An 18,994-nucleotide genomic window follows, 5' to 3' on the forward strand; every position below is an offset into this window, starting at 1 on the left:
CATCTCCTAATTTTCATCCCCTCGCCTCCCAGACCCTGTGGCCACTGGGCCCTCAAGCTTGGAGGAAAACGGTATTTTTGGAAACTTTTGCTCTTGACTCACTAAGTTACTCGTATATTCTGCTCAGAAGTTTGGGGCCTGCTCTAGCTCACAGACCCAGAGGTGAAGAGGTCCCTGCTCGAGTCCACGCCCCCCCTTCTCGGGTAATCTGGGATGGGATGATTTGAGATGGTGACTCACTGGCTTTGGGGCCAGAGGGGACAGCCCAGGGCTTGGATACAGACGCCATGGGTATGTTGCCCATTTATGCCTCTCAACTGTGGGGGAAAATCATTTTTTACCTGTGATCCTCTGTGTGTTCATTAGTGACACCGTGTTAATACACCTGTTCAGAGGCTTTATTGCAGTGGATGAGGAGGTCAAAGGGTTTGAGGAGGTCAAAGCCCAAAGCCCCATACAAGGATAACAGGTTTTCATTTCCAGTGAGCCCTGGAGGAAAGGTGTTTCCCTTTCTTTGGGCTGAAGAAAGAAATACATGTCCAGAAACTTGAAACTCACGTCCAGCAAAATGCCCAGCTGAATTCCCTCCCCACCCCCAGGGCTTTCTGCTCCCTCCCAACTGTGAGCACTGCAAGCCTGGAGCAGGGAGGAGACTCCAATACCCTCGCGTATTAGATGCCAAAGCATCTTGAAGGCAAGATGGAGCATCTGTGCCAGCTCCAAATTCTCCAGCTTCTAGCACAGTGTGAACCACACACTGCATACCCAGGTGTTGAGTGAACAAATGAATGAGTGAATGAAGGGCTGTCAGCAGGTTCCGACTTTACCTCCTGAGCCCCAGGTCCCTGCTAGGCCTCCCAACCTTCTCAGGTCCCCACGTTTCCCCTTTTACAGCACTGCATGACACCAGGAATACCAAAAAGGCAAACTGGACTTTATTATAAAGTTGGCTACAAAGTCACCGCAGCACCACGAGGTGGCCACCTGGGCAGGCCCAGGCAGTCTGGCAGCCGGGTGAGTCCCGCACCAGGTACACGCACTCGTGCAAGCACACGTGTGACAGCGGCAGGTCTGCCTTCCTCCATCGGAAAGGAACGTAGCGTCTCTTCGCGCCCCCCACCCCAGGCGCAGGGCGCAAAAGTCACAAGAAGGGCCGCCAGGGCGGCAGAGTCCATCGGAATTGAAATCCCGTTACTGGTGTGTAGAGAATTCTACGTGAGTGTCAAGAGCCCCTCAGGGCACAGGCTGGCCCTGGGTGGGCGCTGCCTTTCCTCCACCAAGGCCCAGGGGTGGCTTGGCCCCCAGCAGTGGAAAACTGGCCCAGGCCCATGGGGCAGCGCGGGGTGGGGGGGAAGTGAGACTCCCCCATTCTCCGCTTGAAATCCCGTTCAAGGAAACTCACTACGAGTGAATACAGATTGAAATGGAAAGTGGGATCGCTGGAAGTCTCTGAATTTTAAAAAGTAGCTCCCCTCCCTTACCCTCCCACCTCCCCCCACAATCCTGCAGGGCCTGGGGAATCAGATATATCCCCCTCCAGCCCCTAGAATCCCCCAACAGTCCCGGGGGGGTGGAGAGCAGCTCCACGTCTTGATGACAATATGCCATACTTGACGACGTTAAGTCACAGACTTATTCAAAACGTTGGTTCCCCTCCACTTCCATCTGCAGAAAGAGAGAGAGAGAGAGAAAGACAGAGAGAGAGAGAGAGAGAGAGAGAGAGTCAGTAGGCCTGTTAGGAAAGATAGAATGAGGCTGTGGGTCACTGTTGGTACATTGTATGGGCCTCAAATATGTTGGCCCAATGGCTGAATGATCACCAGAGCTCAGCAGAAAAGGGATCAATTTGGATGGATGGAGTGAAACTATGCCTATAGTTTTGGAAATGACGGAGCCATAGCAGAGAACCTCTGATGGGTCCAGGAGATGCGTCTCACTGTCCTACTTTCCCAAACTCCTATAAACTCTTACTCTCTATTCCCTTTAGCAGGCAAGGCTACTGAGACAGAGCTCAGTGCCCTCTTCCATCAATTTGTTGTGTGACCTTAGGTAAGTTTCTTTAACTCTGGAACCTTGATTATCTTCATCTGTGAAATGGGGTGGTGATGGTTGATCTAGGTCCTTCACAGAGTTAAGAAGCACACACCATTAGCCAAGGATTCTCTTGCATTTTATCCCACACCCCTAACCCCTACCCTCCAGGCCTACTTGTTCAGAACTTCCACAATAAGTTTTTCACTAGTTCTTATCCTCGCTACTACCCTGGGCAGCAGATGATGTTATTCCATTAATAAAATTGAGGTACAGAGAGGGGAATTTCCTCATTTAATTCCTCCCAGCATCTAATGGGCCAGACAGAGACTTGAGTTCCTGAACATTTTGGCGGGACTCACCTTCATGGAAGCTGTCTTGAACTTGGCTCCGGAGTTGATGCAACTCATCAGTAAACCCATCGTAGGGGAACGCTGAGACACCTGTCTCAAAGGCGGTTTCATATGTGGCCAGGTCCTCCAGGAAGCTGTGGTCTTCTGGGGACAGGTTGTTGCAAGGCGACAGGGCCCCTCCTGGGACTGTTGCCTCAGGATCCCCTGAACTCCATTCCCCATTGGGGTCTGGGGTAGAGAGATCCATGAAGATGTCTTCCACGGGCGTCTCTTCCAGCAACATGTTATCAGGGTCAGCCAGGAAATCCAGCTCCTGGCATTTCCAGGGTTTCAGGTCCAGGCTGAGCACAGGGGGCCCAGCCCCTGACAGGGACAGGTTGGAGTTCAGGGGCTCCAGCCCCCCAAGTGGCTCCAGCCCACCCGTGCCAGCCTCAGCCGAGAAGGGCCTGTCCATGCCCTGAGCCAGCTGGCTGATCTGCTGAATGAGGCGGTCTATCTCGTTCTGCTCCTTCTCTGAGTAGTGGAAGAAACTCTGCTTGACTGGAGAGGCCTCGGGTGTGAGCAGGCCTTCGGGCACCAGGGGGACATCCACAGACAGGGGGCCCCGGAGCTGGGCTAGAGCCAGGAGCGTGCAGTCCCCATTACCAGGGCTGTTAGGACTTGGGGGCAATTTCTCATAGAGAAAACTGCATCCCTCCTGGGCAAAGTAAGTCTTGGTGGGGTTGGGGCTCAGTTGTTCTGGGAAAGTTTGGCTGGGGCTGTTCAGGTGTACTTGGAAGGCTGTACTGTGAGGAGTCAGCTGCTCCTGGGCAGGGCTGCCCAGAGGCTCTGGGAAGGTGGCAGTGCCAGGAAGCAGCTGGTCTGGGAAGTTGGAGGTGCAGGAAGTCAACGGATCTTCATAGCTTCTGGCTGATGTTTCGGCCAGCTGGCCTTGTAGGGAGCTAGTCAGTGGATCTGGGAAGGTTGCACTGCTCGGTGTCAATTGATCGGAGAAGCTCATGGTGCTTGGAGTCAGCTGTTCTTGAAGAGAGCTGGATGGAGTGGGCAAGTGGGTCTGGAAGGGCTCCTGGAGACTGAAGAGGAAGGCACAACCTCCCGGCTGGTGGGGCGTGTAGGGTGGCGTGCACACAATATCCTTGCTCAGGTCGGCTTGAAGAGAAGGTGCAGGGCCAGACGGGAATGTCAGGTAACTGAAGCCCAGCTCTTTGGGAGGCCGGGGAAGTTCTTCTGACGAGACAGCACCCAGCTCAGGAGCACCGGGGAAGTTGGTGCTTCTGGGAGCCCCCAAGGCTGGGGTGAAGAGTGGGTTAGGGCTGGAGCACTGCTCCTGGGAGAGGACATTCTCAGGGAATGAGGGGAGCATGGTCGGGGTGCCCAGGACATAGGCTGCCTGGGTGTCTTCAGAGTTTAGCTGTTGACGGAGGCTCCAGGCCTCTGTGTCACTGGAGAAGAGAGAAGACAGCTGGTAAGGGTTTGGTGTCCATTCCCAGAGCAGTTCCCAGATTTATATCTCCTCCATGCCCACTTCATCTGCCCCCAGGCCGCTGCTTTGCAACTCACCTGATTGGGTAATTGTTGGCGGTAATGGGGCCTTCCGGACCTTCTGAGTAGAACAGGCAGTAAATCCATGTCCAGCCTCCAGGCTTGGCCTGCAATCTCACCACCATTTCTGCCTGAACATCTCCACTCTCAGCCACTGAGGGGAAAGGAAAAAAGTAGAGTTAGGACATCCATCAGGCAACACCACCTAAACTATCACCTCGCTGACCTCTCCACTGAGTTGGGGTATCCATGACTACTCTAGCCTGTACCACTCAGCTCCCCACCTTAACCTCACCACGTGGAGTCCCCCAGTTCTGAGTCTATCCTCACCTTGACTCCTCACCCTAATGGTCGCCCTATAGCATCCAAAACTGTTGGCCTCTGGTATTTCCCCAGCATCAGTCTTGACCACAGCCCTTCTTGGTCAGGTCTCCCACGCCCTCCTTTCCCAGCTCCCTGTCTCATCCCCAGCTTCTCTGGACACTCACACAGGCGGTAGTGCTGAGCAGAAGCGTGGCCCAGGTCCTCAGGGTGCAGCAGTCCATACCATGACTTACAGAGCAGTTCACTGCGCTCAAAGCCCAGGTAGATTAGGACACTGGGAAAGTGGAAAGGGTGAGGTCAGCTTTCTGTTTTCCCTACTTGACCCAGGCATCTCACTCCCTCCCCGGTCCTCTGCCCCCTTAGATCCCATCCTCCCTGCCCCTGACTCCAGAATCTAGGGTCCCCTCATCTCTGGCTTTCTTTCCTCCTGGAGTGTGAACACTCTGGTCTTACCTCTCGGAGATGTCCAGTAGGGCCAGGTCCTTAGCATGACGGCTCTGGAACATGGCCAAGAAGAGTGAGGCAAGACCAGGGCCAGGGCGGGGTCTTGGCTCCAGCGGAGCACAGAAAGCTGTGAACACAGGGTTTCCCGCCCAGTAGGCTCCAGGTGGGTGAGCATGGAATCGGCCTCGAATAAGCACCAGTTTGTTGCCTGCACTCTGGCGCCTGAGGGACTTGGAGGTGTTGAAGCGACAGCGGAAGAGGCGATCTAAGAGAGTGAAGAGGAAAACTGATAAGAAGGTGGATGGCCAAAGAGAAATGGCAGATTGGGTGGGGAGCAGGGCAGCAAGAGAGAGATTGGATAGAGGAAGGGAGAAAGGAGTTCTCACCGGTTTCCAGGGCAGAGGGCAGAGTAAGTTGCTGGCGCACAGTTAGGTGGTCAGCTGGGTCAATGATATCGTAGATACTGTCACCCTGGGCAACCAGGTCCACCTGGAGAAAAGTGAAGACGAGATGACCATCAGTGAAGGCAGCAAGAGCCAATCCTTGACGCATAGCATCTTGCAGGGCACAAACCCTCCCTCCCGAGTAATTCTCAGAAACAGAATCTCATGGTGTCCCATCTGTGCCCCAGCCCAAGCTGAGAGCACCCTCAGCACTCACCATGGAGTGGCCCAGATGTTCGCTCACACTCTCAGACAGATACAGCAGCTTCCCCTCAGCCGTGAACACAAGCAGAAAGCCAGGTAGTGCTGCCACTATGTCTTCAAGCTCTTGAGCTGAGAGAAGCCCTGTGGGGCCCGCCGGAGGAGTGCCTGCAGGATGAGAAGACATGGTGAGTCAGGAGTAAGACTAGGATGCAAAGCAGAAGTGAGAGGCATGGAATTAATGTCAGAAAATCCAGAGGAATTTCTCATGGACCTGCCTCTGCAGGTCCATGTTGACCCACTGCCCGCAGCTCTTGCCCCGAGAACCTGTTGCTGGATCTCCCCAGGCAATGAGCCCGACTTCTAAGTCGAGCCCGGGCTTCCGCGTCTCCGAATTTCAGAACCACGGACAGCGCCCCCAAAGCCGCCAGGGCGTTCAGCACCGCGAGCAGCGCCTCCCAAAACCCGGTGGTGCTGTGTGCACCACGGACAGCGCTTCAAAGGCGGCAGGAGCGCTTTCAGCATCGCGAACAGAGGCTGCGCTCCCCCAGGCTTTGGCCGCTCCATCCCTGCAACTTCCCGTGCTTCCCTCTCCCGGCTCCCAGAGCGCCTCTACGCTGGTGGGAACTGGGGCCATTCTGTCCTGGCTCTCCTCTTCTCATAAGTCTGGCACCAGGGACATTATCCAGGCTCTCTAACCCTCATCTAGAACTAAGGCGAAGTCTGGACAGAGCTCAGGAGGAAAAGTAGGAAGCCCTCAGTCCCCCAAGTCCTTTCTCTCCCTAGTTCGCCAACAGGCTGCCCCAGACGTACGGCAGTCCCAGCAGGTTCCCTCAGCTCCACTGTCCCGGTGCCCGCCAGCTCGGGTCTTCGGCAGCCCCAGTTTGCTCACCTCCAGCGAAGAAGACGCCCTTGCGAGTGTAGATGCAGGCAAGACTCATAATGTGCAGGTAGGACAACCGGACCTTGTCCGCTTCGGCCAGCGGCAGCAGCTCCTTGAGGTTCCGGATCTCAGCGTTGATCTGGTCGCGGCGCGCCTTGGAGGCGCCCTTGGTGGAGCGGTACATGACTAGCGGCTGTGGAGCTCCAGCTCCGGCTCTCCGAACACCTGCGTTCCTGTCCCGACGCGCCGGTGGCTTCCTCCTCCTTGCTTTCCCGTCTCTCACTCAGGCTCTCTCTCTCCTCTCCTCTCCTGGGCTCCGCTCGGCTGCGCTGCCCCCCTCGCCTGCCTCGTTCCGCCTTATATAGCTCCTTCCAGGCGTGGGGGGCTCGTTTCAGAGAAAGGGGGCGGGAAAGCGGGAGGTTGGACTAAGCAAGCTGCAGCGGGAGCCGCTGGCTGGGGAGGGGGGGCGCTCCTCCTCCCTCCCTGGCTCCCGACGTCATCCCATGACGTAGAAGGAGAGCGGGAGGGGGCCCGGAGGGAGGGGGAGAACTGAGGCTGCGGAGGGGGCCAGGGCTGGAGGCAGCTGAGGCGAGAGGCAGGCTCTGCGTTAGGAAGACCTGAAAGGGGGTGCAGGGACCCAGGCGTCCGAATGTGTTCAGCTGAGGGAAGCGACAGGATGAGGGTTCAGGCGGTCTGAAGCACCTGGCAGGAGTCTGTAGGAGGCAGGGAAGAAATGGTTCTGACATCGATTTTTCTAAGGAGATAAGAAAATGGGGTAGGGCAGGGTTGTCCACAAATTCCCCCTCCGTATTTGACGGACAAAGGTCACGTTCACCCGAGGGGAAGAAGGACCCTCTTTGGTCTCTGTGGGATAGGTCACAGCTATAGTTTCTCTCTAGGGATTCCTCGGTCTGGGATTCCCTTAGTCACTTTCAAAGAACAAACCTCCTCCCCCACTTTGCAAACCCGTGCCTTGGCGATTTAGCAGGGGGAGTTACACGGGGCTGTACGTCCCTAGGATGGGGTAGCAAGGGGGTCCCGAGGAAGAGGGACTAGGTGAATTTGGTCTTGGTTCTATTTTCCCACAGCCAACAATAGGGACGCCGACACCAACGCTGTAGTCTGCGGTGATTCTTCGTTCTCCTGTCAACTAATTAACCTCAGCCACTGACGGGGGAAACTGAGGCAGAGTACCAGGGCATGGTGAGGATCTAAATCTGCACCTAGGTATCCCTCCCCGCCACTCGCCCCCGTTGCCAGTCCCCAAAGCGAGCGGTTCCCCCCCACACACCCCCGCCGGATTGCAAGCCTGTGTCTCCCGGCGGGCCGGGGGCGGGGGCGGGGCCGGGGGAATCCCAGCTCCATATTTGGATAGGAATCCTCCGGCTGCCGCAGCAGCGACGGCGGCGGGCGGGGCCTGACTGCCTCCGCACCGCTCCGGAGGGCTCCCCCCTCTGCCTCCGGCGAGGAGGATGGGGAAGCAGCAGAGAAGCGAGGGGCCCGTGCTGGACACTCGGAGATCCCTGCACCTACCAGGGACCCCTTAATTGCGTCAGGCTGTCCTCCACAACCCCCTCCAGCCTCCTCCTCATCTTGGGCGCTAAGACTTCTCCCTCAGTCTCTCTACCTTCAACTCTCCACATCCCTCTCCCTCCGCCAGAGCTAGTTTCTTTATCTCATTGCCTGCTTGATGGTCTGTCTCAGCTTCGTGAGCCCTCTACCCCCAAAACATTCCCCTTCTGTTCTCTCTAGTCTCCTTCCTTTCTTTGTCAGGTTTGTCGCCTTTGCTTTATCTCCCCCTTTCTTCTTTCTCTTTGCAGCACAGCTCTCTACGGGTCTAAGGTGTTCCTTTCTTTCCCCCAGGATCCCACAAAAGGAGAAGAAAGTGGGTTAGGGGACATTTTGTGTGAAACCTTTGTTCAAGGGTGGGGTCTGTGTGAAATCACTTGAGGGGCTGGAAATGAGTCCACTGAAAATGTGGGGGAGAGGAATTGGCCTGATTGTGGGAAGTCACATAGGAGAGGTGAAGATAAACTTTGACCCCAAGAAGGGAAATTTGGGGTCAAAGAACTCCTCAGTCCTCATGGGAAAGGACTGTGGCACGAGAGGCAGACGGGGAGGAGGAGACAACTGAGGAGAAGGGTGTCTGAGAAGAGGGTGTCTAGGGGCCCAATCCTGACCTCTTGTGCCATTTGGGCAGAGTTTGAGACTATCCCCATCAACCATCCTGCGTTCAGTGACACAACTGAGGTGGAGGAAAAGGGTGTGTCTGTCTGTCTGCCACAACTTCTAACTCTATTAATCTGGGTGACAGAAAAATGGTTCCTTTAGGAAGTATATGTCTGTTCCACTTTCATCTCTATATCACCCCTCCTCCCCCTCAAGCTTCTCCCCCTCAAGCTTCTGTTTGGACAAGCCCCTGATCATTGGACACCCTTCTTGTATGAAACTCCAGGGCAGTGTTCCCGTGTTCTTCACCCACGGATGAAGCCTTAGCCCTGGCTTGGAGACGTTCTTAGTCCCTTTTTATGATGGGTGTCTATTGTTTGGGTCCAGCTGGTTGGTCTCCAGCACGCTGAGTAGACTTGCAGTGAAAGAATGGGGCCCTGGTCGCTGTCCGTGGTCCTGAAACAATCACCAGGGACGTCAGCTAGGCCCTGGTCTGCTTGGCACAACAAAGTAGAGCTTCAGTCCACACAGACCTCAGAGTGAGGCACCATCTGACCGTCCCCCTCTCCTCTGAGGATGACTATGGAAGGAGGTTTCAGGAGCCAATATGTCTGAGCTCTAGGAGTCAAGTAAGCATGGAGGAGAACTGGGCTCAAGGGAAGAGCCCTTGGATTTTTCTAGAATAGACCGTAGAGGAGGGGAGAGGCACTCTGGAAGGGAAGAAGGGCCTAGAAAGAAACGAAAGAGGAGTAGAGAAGGGCTCATCTTAGTTCGCCCACTCTGATTCAAGTTGAGAAGCTCTATATGCCCCAATGTCTCCTCTCCCTAGGCCAGCTCCCACTCCCCTTGCCTCCCACCTCCGTGGAGCTATTTTTAACAAGGCAGAACCAAAAATAGCTTGGCAGCAGCTTCAGGCCGTGGGAGAGGAACTATTTATATCACCAGTGACTGTTCCAAAATAGCAAGCAGGAGGGGGGGGGCGGCTGGCACACCAGAGAGCTCCTGGCCGCTGCTAAAAATACTGGCAGTGTGAGTCATCCTGGGCTGGCTGAGTCACCCCACTCTCTCTCCCAAGCGGCAGGCAGCAGCAGAGAACAGGCTAAGAATTGGAAGTCCGAGATGGGGGAGGTATCAGAGCCCATTAACTATAGGACAGTGGACAAGGGAGTGAATTGAGAGGGGCTTCAGGGTGAGTGTGTAGAAGAAATGGGGGGAGCAGGACACACCCAGCCCAATCCACAGGGTGAATTTGCAGCATTCCCAGCTATGCACTGCTGTCCAGGGATGATGGGACAACTGAAGGGCGGGAGTCAGATTGTGAGGGTGTGCATGTGTGTGTGTCTGTCCGTTTGACCCCGACAGTATTTGTATATCTCTGTGTGTCTGTCTGCATGTATCGTTGTAGTAATATGTCTGTATCCCTGTATATCTATGCATTTGCCTATGCCTGTCTTTATAAAAAATGTCCAAGACTTCTTGTGTTGTGTGTAGTTCTGTGTTTGTGCCTGTGTGTATTTATATGTTTGCAGCTTTCTGTGTGCCTCCATGTACATGTTTGTATCCACACCTGAGTCTGCCCTGTGACTTTTTGTCTCAGCATAAAATGGTGTGTGTGGATTTGCAAGCATCCCCAGCCTCAACACACCTTCTGTTGCCCTCCTCTCTGATGTCACTTGTTGGGCTCTTGTGTCATCTATCTCTAACTCACCACCCAACGTCTTAACTTCTTTCCAGCCCTTGGCCCCCAAACATTTGTGAAGTTCTCTCTGTTGCATGCCATCTCTAGTAAAAAGATGGAGGAAGGAAACCCCATATGACCTTTCCCTTTTTTCTTGAACCATTCTGAATCTTCCCTGGCCTGCAGGAGTAAGTGGTTTTCCATCACTCCCATATTTGGGGAGCTGAGGGAAGAGAAGGACTTTCTTTAGTTCTAAAAAAAATTCCTGGTGTGGGCACAGGCATGCGCGGTGCACACACGCGCGCCGCGCGCGCACACACGCACAGCTGAGAGAATGAGAGAAAAAAAATATCAAGGTCCCTTCTTTACTGAGAGGAGCTCGCATCTGTTGCCATAGCAACCCGCCCACTCCTTCCCCGAAAAACCACCAAGAAGAGGTGATGGCATCGAGGAGGGATTGGCTGATTTCTTTATTATTCTTTTCCGAAAAAGGGCTTTTTATAAGAAGAACTGGCCGTGAGATCCCTTGCCCCTGTCTTGCATAGCTTTACTGGGGACATGGAGGGACATCACCCCTCAACATTTATCAGAAAAGAATATATCTTATCTATAGATTTTGGGGAGGATGACTCCTGGGAAGAAGCTGGAGGGTGAGTAGGGAGTCTGCTCCTTTAGAACAGCATGGAGACTCCTGATTAGGGCTGCTTTTCTGGAGACTTGGGGCAAGGATTTGGACAGAGGGTTCTCTAGGCTAGGTATGTCCTGTCTTACCCTGGACAAATGTGTCTATGAGAAGGAGAAAGAGGGAGGAAGGGAATGAGAAAGAGAGAGAGAGAGAGAGATTGAGAGAGAGAATGAATATCTCATGAATATCATTTGATGGGTCTTCAGAGCACATGACAAGGTGTCAAAGAATGCAAGCTCTCAGTAGTGGTCAGACCACACAGGTGGACGAGATGGCTCAAGAAAGATTCATTAATGACGTGGGTGGTGCTGCAAGTCACCACCAGACCACAAGTGTAGCTACTTGACTTGCTCCCAAGGGAAACTGGGGCCCTTGGTCAATGATCTAGGGGAGCATTGAAGCTTATCTTTCTTAACCCTAGTCCCAGCACGAGTCTCAAGGCCTCTTCCGAAGCCTGGCCACCAGCCACTGCAGACACATCATTTTCTCAAGTGAACTGTAGCCTCCTGCCAAATGACTGGATGGTGGGAAAAAAGGGATCTTTCATTTCCTCCTGTGCTTGGCTTGTGACAGAAATAGGGTCACTTGAAGCTGGAGGTTGGAAAGTCAGACCAAGAACCTGACTTTAGAGAGAAACACCTCCCTTTTCCGGTGGGCTGCTGCCACCCTCAGCAGTCAAGGGCATGGCCTGGGGAGGGGTTCAGCTCTACTTGACATGCTGGAACAGAGGGATGAAGACTTCAGGTTTTCTCTGACCTGTTAGACCTATTCTCATGACAAATCCAACTGATATTATTATGCTCATTTTATAGATGATGAAACTGAGACTCAGAAAGAGACAATGACTTACTCAAAGTCACACAGCCAGTCATTGGGGAAGCTGGGCCTTAAGCCTGGCTCATGACCCCCAGCCCGGGCTCTTTCTCTACCACGAAGTAGAGCAGGGGTGTACAAACTATCTGGCCCAATGAGTGTTTTTGTAAATAAAGTTTTATTGGCACACAATCACACGCTTTGTTTACATATCATCTATGGCTGCTTCCGCCCTACCATGGCAGAGTTGACTAGTTGCAACAGAGACCCTATGGCCTGGAAAACCTAAATTATTTACTAACTAGCCCTTCACAGAAAATGTTTTCCATCTTTTAGAATAGAGGATGAGTTCAAACTAGGAATATCTCTGCCCGTCTCTTCTTTTCTCATCCAGGAGCTCTCTGGGCCCAGGGCATACCAAACTGTCATTTCATCTCTCTTTACTCTTCCAAATGCCATGGAGCGATAGTGTCCTGCTCTCCTTATGAGTGAAGAGATTGGGAAGCCCTGCGGGCTACACTCCTTCCTAGCTTCTAGCCCCTTTGTAGCTGTGTAGATGTAGCATCCCCGTGCAGGAGTGATGCTCCACATCCTGTTCCCATGGCAACATGAGTTGAAATTGGCAAAGAAGAGTCAGGGGGCTCCATTCCTCTCCCAACCCCAGCCTCAGGACTGCATTTCAGGAAGGGGGCTGTCCTGTAGTTGGTGGTTAAGGTACTATCAGGAAAACAAACTGTCCTGGTGGGAGGAAATGACAGCACTGTGGGGTCTCAGGCGTCTTGGAGCCTCCAGTCTAACCCAGGGGAAGAGTCTCTATATACCTTCTCAGGGTGGCTTAGTAACTTGCCTAGGGTCATATGGCTAGAATGAGATAAATCCAGAATTAGAATCTAGGTTTCCTGATTTCTACTTCTTTCTATTTTTTTTTTTTAATGAGACTGTTCTTTTGAATTCATGGTTTTGGAACCATATAAGGGTTTCCTAACAGCTTCCCGGTACCTCCCTAGTGCTGGGTCTGGGGCTCGCCAGTCTGGGCAGTGAAAGTATTACCCTCATGCAGGGCTGGTTTGTGCAATGGCTGTCTTGTCTTTGCATCTTAGCAGGTTGTTTTCTTTCTCCTAAGGCCTTTTCATTATGTTATCACTCCCCCAATTCTACTTGCACAGAGAAGTATTCAGAACATTTTATCTATTTATGGTTATGAAATCAACAAATCTCATGTGAAGAGGGTACACGCTGGCACCCACGCATTGAGACGGTCAGAGCCGGGTGAGTGGGCTGAGCAGAGAAGGTGAGGGACATGGAGCCATGGAGGGGGTGGGAGGGGGAGAGTATAGCCCACATGGGAAAAGGTGAAGCTTTTCTGGGCAAGGGCGCGAGGGCAGGACTGACAGAAGAGGGCACAAGTAATGCACTGAGGATTGTGTCCGACCAGCCATATTCCCGGAGGGAAGGAAAATCAATCAACCAAAAACACTCTGAATATACAGCAGAGAACCCACACTCCTTAGCACTGTGCGGGAAGCAGGACACTTTTCCTTGCCCTCAGGGAGCTGGAGGTCTGGAGGATGAGACAGACCCTCCACCATTCATTTATTAGTTCCGCCCAGTTTCAGAGGCTCTTCCACCACCACTCTACAACTGGTGAATTCCTACCTGTCCTGCTGGTCCTCTAGTTGGGTCCAGGGCCCCTCCTCAATGCCCCCTACGGCTCCCTGTGCTTCCTCATCAATGCACTTCTCATCCTACACTGTCACTGCTTGTTTACTTGTCTGTCTCCCCTGCCTGCATCTATGCCTGTTCCCCGTTTTCTCAGTGTCCAGCATAGGGCAGGGCCCAGAGCAGGGCCTCCATATGTAATTCACGCACGCACACACATCTGAGGACAGAGTTTGTGCCAGGCTCTGTGCTAGGCACTCGTGATGCATTGCTTTGGAAACACACACCTGGTCTTATCCTCATGGAACATCTGGGCTGGCGAGAGACTGAAGAAGGTATGCAGGGTGTTTGGGGAGGTTTGATCCAGCCGACTTGCCGGCCTCAAGTGAGTGGCTGACTGGGCGAGGCTGTGCTGGGTGGATGGGGTGGTACTGCGGTGAACAGTAGGGTACAGCATCAGAAATGAGACCACACAGGGACAGGAAGCCACAAAAGGAGCCGCAGCAGCCTGAGGCTGAGTTAACAGATGTGCGGAGTGAAGGTGGAGAGGGGCAGCTGGTGCTACAGACTGCTGAGCCCCCACCACGACCAGGAGGTCTGGTGCCTCGGCTATAGGCGGGACTGAGAAGCAGCAGCTGAGCCTTGTGTGGAGCTAAGTTGTTTGTGGACAGGCAGAAGGGTGGGAGGGAGCCTGAGGCTCAGAGGGGCAGAGAGACTGGAGGTGGGGAGCGAGGCTCTGGGGTGAGACACCCCGCCCACCCGCACGGAGTCCTGGCTGCTTCTCACTGGGCAAGTGACTTAACCTCTCGTGCCTCAGCTTACTTACCTGTTAAATAGGGATGTGAGGAGAAAAACAGTGTTATATCAAAGGACGGGTGAGGAAATTAAATGAGTTATATCTTAAAGCACTTGGAACAATGCCTGGCTCACAAAGGAACACAATAAATGCTGAATGGTGAAATGTTAGTCATTAACTATGAAAAATCTAATTTCGAACAAGGCTCTAAAAAGATGGCATGGGCTGGTTCTGGAGGTAGCACATGTCCTGTCATTGTAAGTGACACCCACTGGCTCCTTGCAGCCTTGGCCCAGCTTGGTCTGAGAACACCAGACGGGCTGGGACAGGCTGGGGGCTGGAGTTGTTCCAAAGAGAAGGACGAAGGTGACAGCTAGGGGCCTAGGGAGGTTGAGGGGTGCACACAAAGTCTCCCTGACGGCTCCGGCCTGGATCCCAGTGTGCTCCTTCCCTGGGCAGCAAGTCCAGGGATGGAAGCCCAAGGAGCCCTTCCACTGCTCTTTGACCAGCTCCCCTGGCCATTTTTCTAGAAGCCAACCTGATCATGTTCTTCCCCAGCTTAAAACCCTCATGGCTCCCATCACTTCCAATTACCCAAAGTCCTCCTGGCCTTCTTGTCCCCTTTGACCCACAGGTGCCTAGGCCACCATAGGCTCCAGGTTCAAGGGTCTCCTTGTTACCACCTGCATACAGCTTGTAACACGAGAGTTTACAGCTGCAGCTCTTATCTGCACCTTATGTACCTATTGTGGGCGTTAACTCATTCAGACTTTACAGCAGCCCTGTGACGTCTGGGCTATTACTATTCCCACTGGCTCTGGGCCCAGCGGAGAGGAAGTCTGCGGGGATCCCAGGAGAGACTGGCAAGATTAAAAGGGGGATCAAGGGAAAGCATTAGGCCTGAGACCAGGCCGGTGACAAAAGGGAAACCCTAAAAGCAACCAAGAGATCCCCCAAGAGCAGGGGGACGATGGTTCCCAGCCCTAGGAATGCTGGAACTTCAGGGAGGGGGTTGGACCACGGCAAGAAGAGGGTAGCAGCAGTTATGAACTATTGATGGAGCAGCTTCTGGAAGCAGAAAAACATGAGCTCCGGGCAAGTGGGAGAGAGGACACCAGACAGCTTTAGGAGAAAGGATCATCTGGCTGAAGGGAAAGCTCCTGAATCACCCAGCTCTGACAGGGGTGGGCTGCAGGAGCCTTCTGTCAAGGATTCGAAGATCTGGGGAGAATTGGAGGTGGGCTCAGTCTAGATGACAGTGGATTGTATTTGATGCAGGGGAAGGAGTTTGGGGCCAGATCAGGAGATGTGGATTCTGGCGCTAGCTCTGCCACCAGCTTACTGGGGGGTTATGCAAGCCCCTTCCAGCTCACTGGGCATCAGTTTTCCTATTTGCAAAATGGAAGTGGTTTGGACCAGTTGGCCTGGAAGGGCCCTCCCTTCTCTGGCACTCTGAGCCTCTCTGGGCCCAGGTCCCACCTGGCTGGTGCCTCTCAGGCTTTGTAAGTTGGATGCCGCTGCCCTGAGATCCGTTTTCAGGTGGGGATGAGCCCACGCCCAGGGCTAGGGTCTGAGTGGGCCTGAAGTCTTCCAGAGCACCAAGTCCTCAGCCCTGGATGAGCAGGACCACTTGGGGCCCTGAGACCTGGCCTATGTGGACTTAGGGGGAAAGGGAGCAAATACTGGTGCCGGCCCTGTGGTTTTCCTGCTTCAAACCCAACCCATCAGGGGGCCATTCTCACAGGTCTGTGCCAAGTGCACCAGGGGACTCACCATTGGAGAGAGCCGATGGGTGCCAAGGGGTTTAAAACAGCCCCCTGGTCATCCTTAGCCTGTGGCTGAAGCAACTCCATATTCCTTAGCTTCAGTCTGGTGAGAGGAAGAAAACATACCCCAGAAGTGTCCCACAGACCACCGCAGGGAGACTCCGTAGCCTGGCAAGATACCCCACTTCAGAGAATTCCAGACTCACAGCTGGAGTGCGGCCCCCTGACAGATCATCTGCCTGGAAGTGACTGAGGCCTAGTGGAGAGTACGGAGCAGTTCAGGCAACACGGTCAACACCTAGCAGAGGTGGGTCCCAGCAGGCGCTGGCACACAGCAGCAACCCCTGTGTACTTCTCAAAGGCTGGCCCTGAGAAAAGGTGCAAAGGAAGAGCTTGGGCCGACAGGCAAGTTTCTGGGTCCTAGTGTCACAATGCACTGACTTGCCATGTGACCTTGGCAAGTAACATCTTTTGGCGGGCTGCCTCAGTTTCCCCTTCTGTGCACTGAAGGCATGGCCCTGGCAATGGATGCCTCTTGGAAGAGCCATTCAAGGCTCAGGGCTAACAGCTCCAGAACATGAATCTCTCTCCTTTGCCAAACGTGGTCCCCACAATTGGGCTGAATTGGATCCACCTCTGGGTCCCCAGCCCTGGTCCAGAGTAAGGGCCCAGAGATGTCTGGAACCGACACAGCTCCTTGGGCATGGTCAAATACTTCACAGCTGTCTTCCGTGAGTCCTGGTCAAATGCCCCTGCAGGTGCGGCAGGGAGAGTTCAGGCTTTATCAGGATTGGACAGGGGAGTCCAAAGGGCTGGGTTTACATGGCCCTGGGAGCCCTGCCACAGCCTGCAGACCGCACCTCCATCCGCAAGCCAAATGGCACTTGGAAGCAGTCTGGAAAAGGTTTGGCTCCAGAAAGTTCCAGAGAGCTGGTGGGCTGCAGGAAGCCTTCAATGGAAGCAGATGTTTACAAGCAGCAACTCGGTTGGTTGGTCACGGAGTCCATAGGATCCAGAAGCTCGTCCAGAATGAGATTGATCCAGAAAGCTCACCTAGGTCTGGACTCTGCTGGGGAAGAAGCAGCAGCTGGTACCACAGTGGGAAGAAGAGCTGGCCCCTCTACTGGGTGCGGGGCAGGGGCCAGAGACTGCCACACTGTGCTAGTTTCAACATCAAGGTACAGGGGACTGACCTTTGGCTAGGACGTCAGCACCCCTGGGCTCTGGCCCATGCTCTCCAGGAACGTGCCATGTGACGCCGGTCAAGTTCCTACTCTTCTCTGGGCCTCAGTTTCACGTTCAGGTTAATGAGGGGTTTGGAGAAACTGCTAAGGGGTCTCGCTAACATTCTAACCTGACCCCAGGCTGAGCCTAAGGAGAAAAAGGCGAAGGCAGGAGTCTGGAGGGGGCGTGGGTCTCCAGAGACCCAGGGTGGCTCCGCAGGCAGTGAAATCCTCACCTGGTGTTTTCACTCTGTGGCCTTGTCCAGAGAAGATCCCCAAACGCGCTAGGCCTGGCATCCTGTTTCCTTCCAAGTTTCCTATGGAAAAAGAATCTCCCCTGTTGGGGAGGAGGAGCGAGGGGCAAGGGCAGGATCTCCTTTCTCCACGGTTGCAATTTCCCCAAAGTGAGTGGAGCGCGCTAAGATCGGGGGTGGGGTGGGAGGGTATGGTGTCGGGGGCTTCCCGGGCCCATGCTCCGCGCCGGGCTCGCGACTCGGGGGCGGGGACAGCTCCCCGGCTCTGGCGAAGCCGCCACTCCGCCGGTTGCCTTTAAAAGGCGCCAGCGCGCGCGCATCAGCAGAAGGGCTGCGGCTCTCTTCCAAAATAGGCAAGAACTGGGAGGCCGCGGGAGATGAGCTGCGAGCAGCACAGACGTCACCCGGGGCCTCCCTCCCCACCGCCGGAATCAGGTCTCCATGGCAACGGCGTACCACAGCCGCAAGTGAATGAGCTATAGAGAGCAGAGGGGGAGCGCGCACAGATGCGCGCTCCCTCTTTCAGGTGTCCTGGCACCGAGGCTGCCCCGGGGGAGGGGAAGCAGGCCTGGATCTAGGGAGAAGTGGACCCCCTCATATTCAAAAAGGCTCCAAGACCGTTTTGTGTCCCGGGAACCCAGGAGCTACACGTCCAGGGATCCCCAAGCCTTTGGTTCAGGGCTCCTCAGCTCCCAGGGTTCCTCTTTACCCCCATCTCCCCTCCCACTCCATCAGCTCTCTACTCCCCAAACTGCGGTAAATTAGCTATCAAGTGCCTCAGCGCCATCGCTTGGCCGGTGATGGCGCTGCGTCAGGCGTGCTTGTGGCTGGGGTCCCGCCGTCTATGTCGCCCTCTGGTGTTTGTGAGCGGGAAGAGCACAAAGGAGCTCAACAGGCTTCCCATTTGGGATCTTAATTAACAAAGGCATCGTTGTAACACTAGTAGTTAACATTTATGAGAGCTGCCGAGGTGTTGGACACTGCTAAGCGCTTTCTCGTTTCACTTCATCTCATTCTCACAGCAATACTGCAATGCAGATGATGATGGAGATGATGGAGATGATGAGGATGACGATAATTACTACCGCCGGCTACTGCCATTTTACAGGTGAGAAAAACAGGCTGAGAGAACAAGTGTCTTGCCTAAGATCCCACGGCTGTAAGGGCCAGAACTGCCACCTACACTCATGACTGTGTGAAGAGCGCTTGATTCCTCACTTCCGGTCTCTTTTGCTCCACCTCATAGTCTCTTGAGATAAGCAGGACAGCAGGTATTAAAATTGTTCCCATTTTACAGATAAGGAGACTGAGACTCAGAGAAGTGAAATGTTTTGCTGAAGTTTCGGCAGCCATTGATAGGGAGCACAGGTCACTAGGCCCCTGATCTAGGGATTTTTAGGATGAGGTGGCTGGATAACAGGGAGTTCAGACCGGTAAGGCCTGTGAGACCTTAGTCCTTAGTAAGAGAGACTGAGGAGCTAGCTCATCTAGGGCCACCCCTCCATTAGCAAATGGAGCAGCCCAACGTCAGGAGAGGAGCTAGGATTCTCCCCCATCTCCCAGGGTTTTGAGAGTTCATCAGAGCTAGATGCTCCATGTCCTCTCCACATCTATTATAATCTAATATAATATATGTATTTAGAGGTACTGTGCATCCCATTCAGTGTTGTTATCTTCTAGTGTGGCCTTCCTGCTTATGCTGGGCTCCTTCCACGTATCTACTGTTGGGG

At 54.0% G+C, this 18,994-nt stretch overlaps 1 protein-coding gene across 1 annotated transcript; it reads right to left on the bottom strand.

Annotated features, from left to right (window-relative positions):
* Window positions 1-913: 913 nt before the first annotated feature.
* On the bottom strand, window positions 914-17,311 carry NPAS4 (neuronal PAS domain protein 4). Its single transcript, XM_033119095.1, has 10 exons — window positions 17,247-17,311; window positions 15,795-16,853; window positions 6,231-6,934; window positions 5,355-5,506; window positions 5,081-5,183; window positions 4,704-4,959; window positions 4,415-4,524; window positions 3,945-4,080; window positions 2,394-3,826; window positions 914-1,665 (listed from the first exon to the last, which is right to left on the bottom strand). The coding sequence occupies exons 3-10, from the start codon at window positions 6,403-6,405 to the stop codon at window positions 1,637-1,639; spliced, it is 2,394 nt and encodes a 797-aa protein (XP_032974986.1). The 5' UTR covers window positions 6,406-6,934; window positions 15,795-16,853; window positions 17,247-17,311; the 3' UTR covers window positions 914-1,636.
* Window positions 17,312-18,994: the final 1,683 nt, after the last annotated feature.

The sequence above is a fragment of the Rhinolophus ferrumequinum genome, chromosome 11 (genome assembly GCF_004115265.2).
Source record: "Rhinolophus ferrumequinum isolate MPI-CBG mRhiFer1 chromosome 11, mRhiFer1_v1.p, whole genome shotgun sequence".
Classification (NCBI taxonomy): Eukaryota; Metazoa; Chordata; class Mammalia; order Chiroptera; family Rhinolophidae; genus Rhinolophus; species Rhinolophus ferrumequinum.